General features: G+C 50.1%; 1 protein-coding gene across 22 annotated transcripts in view; it reads right to left on the reverse strand.

Annotated features, from left to right (window-relative positions):
* Plekha7 (pleckstrin homology domain containing A7) overlaps positions 1 to 12,141 on the reverse strand; it is a 191,148-nt gene that overhangs the window by 18,359 nt on the left and 160,648 nt on the right. For 12 of the 22 annotated variants that reach the window (XR_006074700.2, XM_015997366.3, XM_076550695.1 and 9 more), the window contains 5 exons: positions 5,917 to 5,997; positions 2,694 to 2,762; positions 2,439 to 2,519; positions 1,345 to 1,494; positions 719 to 820 (listed from right to left, as the gene is read on the reverse strand). Coding sequence is in view for 19 of the 22 variants with exons in the window: in XM_015997366.3 (XP_015852852.1) it covers positions 719 to 820; positions 1,345 to 1,494; positions 2,439 to 2,519; positions 2,694 to 2,762; positions 5,917 to 5,997 (483 nt within the window). In the remaining 3 variants the exon portion in view is untranslated. The remainder of the gene's footprint in view (positions 1 to 718; positions 821 to 1,344; positions 1,495 to 2,438; positions 2,520 to 2,693; positions 2,763 to 5,916; positions 5,998 to 12,141) is intronic. The other 10 variants (XR_013044320.1, XR_013044321.1, XM_076550739.1 and 7 more) reach the window with 1 other exon arrangement.

Raw genomic sequence — 12,141 nt, forward strand, 5'->3', positions numbered from 1 at the left:
CACAATGAACTCCATCGTTGTTGAGCAAGCCCAGCTCCCAAAGTGGCACAGCATGCTGCCCTGTGTACAAGAAGCCTCCAGTGATTCAAATACACTGAATCGATGTCAGAGTCCCAAGAAAAAGAGATAGACCTGAAGCAGAGCTGGAAAGCAGGCCACTTTCCATTTTTAAAATTTTGAGGGAGGGATAGAAGCCTGATGCTTACCACAACAGGAGAACACGGGCCAGCTAGAATGGCCTGACTTTTGAGCTAAAACCACCTTTTCCACATTGGCCAGGGGTCACAGAGATGGGGATCACTCAGCCTGGCCTCCAGAAAGGCAAATGAGCATAAATGAGAGAGAAGAGGAGCCTCCAGGGGCCGAATTCACACTCTCTCCTCAGGCCAAGGAGTGATTGCCAGAAGCAAGACAGAGACTGGACTTCCTACTATTGTCCAGGGAATCTAGGAGAAACTCGCCCTGGCCCTCCAAAGTGCCCTCCAGGTGGGTACGGGTACTGGACTGGGTTCCTCGTGGCTCTGATCTTTTAACAGACCAGCTCTTCCCAAACACTGAGGGCTCGGCATTGAGAGCAAAGAAGCGGGGAACTGAGGCGAGGCTTCTCATCACGGCGGAAGGAACCCCTGAGGGAGAGCTCGGCGAAGCTGCTTGGCAGAGCTCACAGACTTAACAGGAGGAAGGGAGTCGAGGGAGGTGACACCCCTCTCTTGGTCACCTGGAAGAAGAAGGCTCTTCTGTGTTGCTCCTGCAGGGTCTGCTTCAGCTGTTCCACGTCCCTCTCCAACTTCAGGTACTCATTCCAGGCATTTTCCATCTCCTATTGGCCAAGGAAACACTTCTGGTCCCCAGATGCCACCTCACGCTGCTCCCCGCCCCCCAGCCCAGTCCCCTTGAGAACACCCACCCCTAACCTGCTGCCCGCTAGGTAAACAAGAAGGGGAGGCTTAGGCAGCCTGGTGGAAAGGAGATGAGAGCATGTGACCCTGGCTAGGTGCTGCCCACTCCCCACCTCAAGGTGGCTCCCCCCTGCCCTGGTGGGAATGTCAGCACCACACTGGACTGACAGCTGCAATGGTGGAAATTCTGACATCTCAGAGCGCACTGTGCACCAACTAGAATACAGCCTGAAGACTTCTGCTCGAAACTGGGTCTCCCTCAACTATCCTGATGGAAAGAAGCCTAAGGTGAGGAGAGTCAGCCATGTCACCCCGGATAACCTGCCACCGGGAGGCGGCGACAAGTTCTCACCCCTGGCCCCCAACTCAACAGCAGGGCTGATGGGAACACAGCCCCGGCCAGCCCCCAGGGAAGGTGCCTGCCACCTCGTCACCCTCTACACACCGTGGACTCTCTGCAGAGCTCTGCCCGGATGTGGACCAGGTCCTCCTGCAGGAGCCTCTGCTGGCAGGTGATCTTGTCCAGGTGCTGCGGCTGGTCTCGGTATTGCTCGGTCTGCCTGTGCAGCACCTCCAGCACGGATTCTAGCTGGTCCTGTGCCAGAGAGGGCCAAGAGCGACAGGATGGGAGGGCTGTCCCCAGAGAACGCAAACAGCTGAGGCCAAAGAGGCCAGTCTGAGCTGGAGCAAAGACACAGGGCTTCAGACAGCAGCTCAGACTGCCCAGGAGGCAAGTCTCCAAAGCTCTCCATGCCTGTTTTCTTATCTACAAGGTGGGTGCAGAACCTTCCGATTCCTTATAGAGTATATGGCAACAAATGAGAGAAATGGCAGAAGAACTTAGTAGGATCTTGTGGAAAAAAGGCATGCCACAGATCTTCAACACCACGAAAAAGAAAAAGTCGCTCTGGGATTACTACTGTGGCCTTGCCATCTAGACTTGCCGCCTTCACAGCCCAGCTCCCAGGGGAAAGGGACCTGAGGAAGTGAAAGGCTTTGTCACTGTGACAAAGGCCACTCTCTCCAAGGCAGCCCTTTGGGTTTCACATGTCAAGCCATCAGACCTCCAGACTGGGACATGGGCCCGAACAGAATGAGGGGGGCTTGAGCCACGCAGGTGGGGTTCTCCCTGAAAGGAGGGGAGGCTCAGATACGCGTCTTTGAGGAACAGCCTTAGACAAAAGAGACTGAATAAACTAACACCTGCTTATGTATTTTTTTTGTGGTTTTTAAAGAGGACCAAGCACTGCGTAGCTGAGGATGACCTTAAAATTCCGATTCCCCCTGGAGTCCACCTTCCAAGGGCTAGAGTTACAGGTGTGTGCTAACCATACCTGCTTTATATGTGATGCTGAGGATGAAAGCTGGGGCTTCGCGCACGTTAGGCGAGCACTCTGTAACCTGAGCTATACCCCGGCCCCTCCTGTTGATGAATGCTAACATGAGAGTGCAAACGTGGATTCAGCACAGACGAGAGTGACGCTCGTCCCTCCACCCACCCCAGGATGACGACAACGAAGACGCAAAGGCGATGCATACTTTATTCTCCTTGAGAGCTCGGATCTTGTCTTCCAAGTCCTGGAGGATCCTGTCTTGTTCACAGAACACACTCAGCTTGACCTATAAGCAAGAACGAGTTGGAGAGGGTGGGGTGGGGTGGGGGGTGAGCACAGGGCATGGCCTCAGGAACAAGAGCAGAAAGCCTCTGGCCAGAGCACCAACCAAACCCTTCGGGAAGCTGCCCAGGTCCAGTCAGGAGGTGGCCGAGGAGCCAGCCTGTCACTGGTAACTCACATCAATGTCACTCTCAGCGATCTTCATCGGCTTCAGACTTCGATCCTTAAGAAGATCTCGGCCTGTCATCTGGGAGGTGAACAATTTAATGATTAACTTGGTGTGTGGAGCCAAAACTCAGGAAGGAAGGTTAGTCCTATGGTGGATGGAGGTGGAAGTCTCAGCGGAGGCAGAGGCTCATGGCACAAATTGGGCAAAAACTTGAGGACTATCTACACTGTTTTAATGCCTACTTCACTTTATGGAAAAACCAAAACCTTTTGGTGATCCTAATACTATTAAATTTCTCAAATTAAAGAAAATACAGATACTCAAGTTACAGGGTTATCAATTTTAAAGGTTTTAAAAAAATGCTGTTTGCCCAAAGAGCATGACACATTTCTGTGGGTCTTTGGAGATTTGCCAAGGATAACAGAGGCCTGCTACGGTACCTAGGGATAAATACAGGTCTACACCCCATGCCCAGTCTGTTTCGGGTCTCTGGGAAGCTCCCTTCCCCATGGACAAGGCCAGTCTTCCTCACCCTACACTGTTAAAAGATCCAGCCAGAGGGAGAAGGACCCAGGTCAGGCCCAGCTAGTGTTTTTAGAGTCACACCCAGACAACAAGGCTTGGTTGTACTCATGTGACTTATCACCTGTCTTCCCATCTCAACAAAACAATGAACAAGTCTCCCACGCTTCCAGGCCAGTGGAGCATCCCATTTCACATCCTCAGTCAACTGCAAACAGGCAGCTTGCTGCCTTCCTGCTCCCATTGACACCAGGCAGCTGATTCCAACTCTCTAGCCCATGCTTCCACTTCCCCGAGGCACCTTCTGTCATAGGCTGTGTAGATGTGGGTGGGCTCTCCCATGGCCAAGACAAGGTCAGCTTTAATGCATCTCAAATCGTGAGCCCATCTCTGTTCTGTTTGGAAGCTCTGACCAGTGAACATGGAGAACAGGGTAATCATAGCAGAGGCAGGTAATGTGTATGTGTTAGGCAGAAGGCCCTAGGATGGACAGACAGGCAGTTGCTGGAAAGATAGCCTGTGTTTTCTCCCCACTCCATTTGGAAGGCTCAAGAAGTTTGCTAGAGTAAACCAGGAGTCAAAATTCATTGTCAATCATTCCCTTCAAATTAACAACATCCACGTGCTCAAATGGCCTACACTCTACCTCAGCAAGTCCAAGCCAGTATCAAATGACTTCTTTTTAAAATATTATCTATTTTACATGTATGGGTGTTTTGCTGCATGTATGTCTGTGTATCATATGCATGAGTCTGTGTACTCATGGAGGCCAGAGAGGGTGTTGGATCTCCTGTAATTGGAGTTACAGATAGTTGTGAGTTGCCATGTGGGTGCTGGGAATGAAAACTGTGCCTTCTGGAAGAGTAGCCAGTGCTCTTAATTGCTGGGCCATCTCACTACCCCATGAAATGACTTCTTGCTTTGAGCTGAGGATTGATTCCATTTGGCCATACAGCAAGGGGCAGGGACCCTGGCCTTGTTTATTTTGTGGTAAAGCCTGAGTATAAGGCCTGGCATAAGGGAAGACACTCAGCAAGCATTCATGGGGTCTGTGTCAGAGTGTGTGTACATACCTGTATATACACACAGTTTGAACATATGGAGCCCTGCAACGGTCCCTCCCAAGGGGAGGGCATGAGTGGGTAGCTTCTCTGAAGAAGCTGGCCTAGGCTCGTTAACCAGCTAGAAATCACTTTCAAATTGAGGTGCACTCTGGGGATCTCCCCCAGCAAACTCTTCCCCCTTTTCCCCTGAAGCTTTTTATTGAGGAAGTCTCTGATGCTTAAATAAGGCAGAGGATCTAACTGAGCAACGCCTCATTTATCCAGCACCATCAGGAAAGAAATGAGGTGTCTACACACAAAGGCATTCTGAGAAAGTAAAATCTAAATTAAGCTTTCTGGTGGCATCCTCCGGAATGTGCCCTTCACTGCTGTCCTTAGCGACTCTGAATCCAACTCTCTCTCTCTCTCTCTCTGGGGACAGTCACATTCCCTCTTTTCTAAGAAACAGGCCTCTCTTGTCCTCTTTAATATGCTGTTTATAGGGTGTTGGGAGCTAGGAATTCAAAGTGTTTGCCTTTCTTTCTTCCCTTTGAGTGGGTCTGGTGCCCTACAAGGTGTCCCTCTCATGGGGTGCCTGTCACATCTGTGGTGCTCAGAGTATCGGATTACAGTGAGGTTTGCCCAGTTCTCTCCAGATACATTAACCACATTAGGGGTCACTGTGGAGACAGTGATGTATTTTCTAGCCTTGAAGCCCAGCCAGGACCTGGCATATTGAAGAGATACGGAGAAGGTTTGCTGAGTGAGTTCATGAACATGTTAAAATCAGACTGGCTGGTTTGGCTTCCAATGAAGTAAAGGTCACAGGCCATAGGACACCAGCTTCCTGAAAGCTCTTATACAGCTCAGAGGTCCTTCAGCTTAGCTCTGTTCCAGAGAAAGGATGCTCTAATGAATAGTTATAGCCACAAGTAGTATGTGGCAGTTAAGTTTCCCTCTTTAAATTGTGCTCAGTGATTACAGTATTTATATCCATTTAAAATGTCAACAAGTGTCCCCGCTATCTGTCACCAGAAAAATCAAAGGTCTTGGGTCCTCACTCATCTTAAAAAATCTCTACAAGAGACTCAGGGCCCATGGGCCATCTCACTTCTCCTCTACCACATCAGGACATGACATCTGCACACCCACCCCCTCCACCCACCCCCCGCATCTGTAGCCTCCCTCAGAATGTCCCAAGAGCTGGCTCCATTGCAAAAGAGACCATCCAAAGGGTGGCCATCCAGTTCCAGAGGGGACCTGCCTGTCAACACCCTGCCCCCGAGAAGGCAGAGACAGTGGCATCTAAGGCTTCTCTAAAGTGGTTAGGAACGGCTGCTCCCTCCCCAGAAACCCATGCCCAGCCCTATCTATGTGGAGGCAGACAAGTGAGGATGGAGACACACACAAGCTGATGGCAGCCAGGCAAGCTCCTCATCCCTCTGCAACACAAACGATGGAGCCACAGGACAGCACAGATGAGCAGCTCAGCCCAGTGTATTGGCCACAATGCTGGAGAGAGCTTTGGGTTAGAGAAAATCAACCGAAATGACTTGCAGGAAGCGTGGGGCGTCAGGAGGGCAACTGCTTAAGCAAGCGATGATGCCGGCCCTGAGCCAGAAGCAATGGAATGGCCCCGCCTGGAGACACGGATCCGATCATCTTACGCTTCTCCCGGGCCGACAGCCCCGTGCTGACTTCTTCAGCACTTTGTAAAGCACGTTGATCAAAGGTTCATTATTTTTAATCTGTTCCGAACAGAAAGGCAAATACAACAAAACGTAACAGGTGAGACATCCAACGACACTTGAAGCAGCCACAGTCTGGGGGTTGGTGAAGGGGAACCTCAGAGGCGAGGTGTGCGGACAGTCAAGACAGCCTTGGCGTGGGAACTCCCGGCTGGTCCCAGTCGCCTGCCTCTGAAGAACAGGCCTAATCAGCTTTGCTTACTTTGCGGGGGCAGGGGGCTGTGTCGACTGACCACGCACAAGGGCCACTTCCTGGCTCACTTCCTTCCTACTTCTTCTGCAGAAGGCGAGGGGAAGCCTGACACTTCTTCCTGCCTCCCTCACCACGTTCCATGACATCTGGAAGCTTGGCTTAGAGAGGATCCATGCCCTCATCTCATTTCTAACAATTATTTTACACAAAAAGTCCTTGAATTTCACCTCCACATGTGCAGTGCAGCTAAACGTCCATGTCTAACCAATGGTCCCAAATTCCTATAACTGGAGCTGGAAATAGTCTCCCAGGCCTTCGAGATGGCTCAGTAGGCAATGCTGCCCCTGAACCTGAGGACCTGAGCTCAATCCCGGGATCCACATGGTGGAAGGAGAATCAGCTCCTGCAGGTTGTCCTCTGACCTCCACACGCATGCCTTAATACACACATACACACACACACACACACACACACACACACACACACACACACACACACACCTCCAGCCTTACCATATGCACATAGACAGATGAAGGAATGCAAAGAAAGAAAGCAAACACTGTCCCAACCCTCTGGGTGGGTAGATCCCAGGCCAACAGAAGTTTTATCTTTTATTAGAGGGTTGGAAATTGAACCAGGGCCTCATGCATACTAGACAACCATTTTATCCAAGTTATACCCTAGTCTGACATCAGGATTCCTACGCTGGCTCTCCAACTTCAGTGTGCAGAATCACCTGGAAGGCTCAGGCTCCACACCAGAGGCAGGCCTGGAGTAGGACTCAAGATTTTCCATTCCTAACAGATTCTCAGGTGTTGCTGCTGGAGCTGGTCGGAGACCACACTTTGAGAACCACCACTTCTGAGGGAGGTGTAGCTCAGTCCGTACAGTGCTTGTCTAGTCTTCGCGAAGCCCTGGGCTCCATCTAGTACCACACAAACCAGGCATGGACGCACCTATAATCCCAGACTCAGGAACAGAGGCAGAAAGATACAAGTTCAAGGTCACTGGGCATCCAAGAACAACCTGGGATAGATGAGACCTTGTCTCAAAACAAAAACAAAAAAATACAAACAAATCACTTTGAGGCAATCTTTCTCAACCCTGGCTGCACTTTAAAAAACACAAACAAATTGTTTGCTTGGTCTGGTTTTTAAAGAGTAATGCTTGAATATTATCAATTAAGTCAGAGTCTCTCAGCATGGCACTCAAGTATTTGTGTGCATTTTCAAAGTTCCCCAGGGGTTTGCTTAGCTCACAGCCTGGGAGAGTAATCTCTGTCCTTGAATGGCAGACCTCAACATTTAGTGTGCATAAGAATCACACTAGAGCTTGAGATCAAGAGTGCTAACTCAGTAGAGACCTCCAGATTTGCCTTAAAAACAAAACAAAACATATTTACTTACTTATCTGTGTGTGCATCCTATAGTGAGTGTGTGTGTGTGTGTGTGTGTGTGTGTGTGTGTGTGTGTGTGTGTGTGTAGGTCAGAGAGAGGTCAGCTTGGAGTCAGTTCTCTCCTTCCACTACATGAGTCCTGAGGATCAAAATCAGGTCATGGGGCTTAGCAGAAAACACCTTTACCTGCTTTACCTCCAACCTCTGTTTTTAATTTTTATTTATTTATTTATTTTTGAATCAGGGTCTATGTATCCTTGGTTGGCCTGGAACTATGTTGCCCAGGTTGGCTTTGAACTTGAGGCAATCCTTCTGCCTCTGTCCTACTGAGTGCTGAAACTATAGGCATGGCTCACGCCGGCTCTGAAGTTTGTTGACTTGTTCTTTGAGACAAAGTCTCTATGGGAAGCTTTGGTGGCTGTCCTGGAACTCCCTATATAAACCAGGCTGGCCTCAAGCTCACAGATATCCTCCCACCTCTACCTCTCAGTCCTAGGATCCAAGGCATGAGCCACCATGCCCAGCCTAAAAATTTTTGGTGTTATTTTATTTTGTTTTTCAAGACAGAGTTTCTCTGTGTAGTCCTACCTGTCCTGGAACTCACTCTGTAGACCAGGCTGGCCTCGAACCCAGAGATCCACCTGCCTCTATTTCCCAAGTGCTGGAATTAAAGGTATGCACCACTACCTGTAGCATGAATCTTAAAAGTTCTTATTAATAAAATCAAACCTGAGGCCAGTTATTGGGGTGAACACTGGAAGATCAGAGAGCCAGAACAAGCCACAGCTACCTCACCTCGCCAGATCCTCAGCTGGTCTTGCTTCCTCAGACTGGAGGCCTCTGAGTCCTCATCCAGAATGGGTCTCAGCTGAACTGCTGCTCAAAAGCCTGAATGCTTAACCAGCCAAATGCTTCTAGTTTCTGGTCCTCACGCCTTATATACCTTTCTGCTTTCTACCACCACTCCCTGGGATTAAAGGCGTGAGTCACCATGCTTGGCTGCATCCTTGAACACATGGATTTCTGCCTCTGGAATGAGAGAATTAAAGGTGTGTGCTACCACTGCCTATCCTCTATGTTTAATATTGTGGCTGTTCTGTCTCTGATCCCAGATAAGTTTATTAGGGTGCACAATATTTCTGGGAACACAATACCACCACAACTACCACCTTGAATTTTTTTTAAAGGGAGGAAGTCATTATTATGTTCTGTGAGCTGGCTTGTAATTTACAGGCTCAATGATCCTCCTGTCTCAGTCCCCTAAGAAGGAAGAACCACAGGTGTGTATCATCATACCTGGTTCAGATCTATATTTTTAAAAATCAAGTTCCTAGGTGTTCTAGAAATAGCTGATGCCCCAGATAACAACCTAAAAAACTCTGCCCCAGAAGCTGACTTTGGAAACAGACAAGCCCTGATCTCAGGCTCAAACTGTCAGAAAGAGCCCACAGGGCTACACTCCTCCCGAGACAAGGGACTTCCTGGGGTTGAAGGCAACCTTCTGTATCTACAAAGACATTGTCTGAGCAGCTGAAGAGACCCCACTCAACCGTGTGTGAATGTGTTTCCCAGCTGTCTACAAATAACTCAGAGCCAGGAGTACAGGCACACATCCAGGAGCATCACTTGAGCCCAGGTATCTGAGAACAAATGGGACAACACTATTAGACTCCGTCTGAAGGAGTAATTGTTTTAAATGCTATGGACAACAGCGACCCCACCACAGCCCACTCTTGGAAGCCAATCAATGCAGTGCAGGTTCTAGGAAGCAGAATTTCCATGATGGAAGCACAGCCCAAAGACGACAAACTCAGGGCTGAAGTCAGTTACCCTCACGAACTTTGCAGAAGTCCCTTAAGTCTCTGAGACACGGGTTCTTGGCTAACAGGGTAGGGACAGTAATTCCTATCACCAGTGCACCAGGTGTCCACACCGCCAGGCACTGAGAGAATCAGCACCAGTGCACCAGGTGCCCACACTGCCAGGCACTGAGAGAATTAGCACCAATGCACCAGGCCCACACTGCCAGGCACTGAGAGAATTAGCACCAATGCACCAGGTGCCCACACTGCCAGGCACTGAGAGAATTAGCACCAGTGCACCAGGTGCCCACACTGCCAGGCACTGAGAGAATTAGCACCAGTGCACCAGGTGCCCACACTGCCAGGCACTGAGAGAATTAGCACCAATGCACCAAGTGCCCACACTGCCAGGCACTGAGAGAATTAGCACCAATGCACTAGGTGTCCACACTGCCAGGCACTGAGAGAATTAGCACCAATGCACCAGGTGTCCACACTGCCAGGCACTGAGAGAATCAGCACCAATGCACCAGGTGTCCACACTGCTAGGCACTGAGAGAATTAGCACCAATGCACCAAGTGCCCACACTGCCAGGCACTGAGAGAATCAGCACCAATGCACCAGGTGTCCACACTGCCAGGCACTGAGAGAATCAGCACCAATGCACCAAGTGTCCACACTGCCAAGCACTGAGAGAATCAGCACCAGTGCACCAAGTGTCCACACTGCCAGGCAGAACAGGAGCTTCACCACTGCCCCATCCTTTCTGCCCTGGCACCAACAAGAGACAGGCCAGAGGGGCAAGCACTCCCCAAACATGCTAGCTACGAGGTCTTCTAAGAGGTGACTTCATCTAATCCTCTGGCCCCACTGCAGCAACATTCATCTGCGGGAGGAAAACCGAGAAAGGTGCTTGTGAGAAAACACCACCACCAAACTCGGGAAACTGGTGTCAGCTGGTCAGAGGGGTGGATGGGCCCTGGATCCTTGGCTCTTGGGACAAGAAGATAAAAGAGCCTAAGTCAACACAGCAGAGTGAGGAAACCAGATCAGATGTGGGAAGGAAAATCTCTAGAGAAGCTTGTTCAAGGACTGGGGATAGAGCAGTGGTAGTGCACCTGTCCAGCAAGCACAAGGCCCTGGTTGTACAGGTACACACACACACACACACACACACACACACACACACACACACACACACACACACAATTGACTTTAGTGACACAGGCAGTATCCCATCTACCCGAGTGGCTAGTGCAAGTTCAAAGCCATCCTAGGCTACAAAATGAATTCAATGCTAGTCTGGGAATTTATTAATAGTAAGACCTTGCCTTAAAACAAAAAGTAAAAAGAGGGTTGGTGACATAGTTGAGTATGGCTCAGTGGTAGGGTGTTTGCCCCACACGCATGAGGCTGGAGGTTCAATCCACCCTACCACAGGAAGAGGAAGTTGGTCCTAGAGAGGCTAAGCTTGTTTCCCACACCCAGAATGGTCTTCGGGGCTTATTCAGGTGCATCTCCTTTCCTAGTGTGTGACCTCTTCCTGTTCTGTCCACTCTGCAGTGCCACATTCACACCACCTTATTCCAAGGACATTCTGCCCAGCATGTCAAGGATCCATGAACCGATAGGTCTTGGAGTCCCAATCTGCGTAGCCCAGTGTCAGGACATTCGCCGCTATAGAGAAGGCCCTTCCAGGAAAGCAGTTCTACCAACTGAACCCTGTCGGCCCGTAGCTGCCTTCTGCTCGGCTCAATCCTCTTTAGAGCCACAGAAAACGCACTGTGACACAGCAGAGCGTTACAGCCCGTCTGCTTCTCTCCCACGCTGTCCCTGACTCCCTGCCACAGCACTGCAGCTGTGAGTCTCCTCACGGGCACACTTCCCATTCTGCAGATCCTCCCTGGCTCCCTAGACGCTGGGGGAAGAAGAGAACCTGAGTCCGCAGGTGAAGGGGACATCAGCATATCAAGGTAAGCAGAGCACGGACGTGGTCAAACCCCTGGACCACTACCCCAGACAATGGAAACTGAAGGACCCTTTTAGTCTTAGCAGGCTGATTTTGAACATCTGTAAACATGTTCATCTGGAGACCCTTAACCCTGGGCTCTGGGTCCTGCAGTTGGCCACTCCTCTGAGAATCCAGTATCCCAGCTAGGTCTGTGCAGGGCAGAGCAGGTCCCTGCCCTCTGGTGGAAGCCAGGAGGTACACTAGCCTTTCTGATCAACACTGCACACACAGTCTAGGATCTTTTCTCACACGGGCAGTGGGAGAGACAAGCCTCTCTCAGCTGCAAGAGAGGTTCATCTGGGGACTAGCTCTCTGAGAAGAGCTTAGTAATCACAGTAGCAGACACACAACCAGGAAAATCTGGCTACGAGCCCAGCTGTTCTCATGACAAACAACGTCAGCAGCCAGAAGACCTCCTCAGGTGACACAGCTCCTAGTTAGGAAAGCACCCCCTGGATGCAACTTGCCTCTCCAGCCTATCAAATCCATTCCCAGCCATCGGAAACCCAAGCTTGGCTCCCCAAAAGTTTAATGCCTTTGGGACCATAGCAGCACACATGACATGTTATGAAGGGCTAGTAGCAAGGTGAACATAAGCTTTAGAATAAGCACTGGACCCAAATTTATCTCCGTCTCCAGTGTGGCCTTGAGAAAGTGATTTACTTCCCTTGTGGAGCTGCTATGCAAGCTAATGCAGCAAAGTAAAACACATTACATGGCCCTCACTACTCAGCTTCTGTT

Source organism: Peromyscus maniculatus, chromosome 1 (assembly GCF_049852395.1).
Source record: "Peromyscus maniculatus bairdii isolate BWxNUB_F1_BW_parent chromosome 1, HU_Pman_BW_mat_3.1, whole genome shotgun sequence".
Lineage (NCBI taxonomy): Eukaryota > Metazoa > Chordata > Mammalia > Rodentia > Cricetidae > Peromyscus > Peromyscus maniculatus.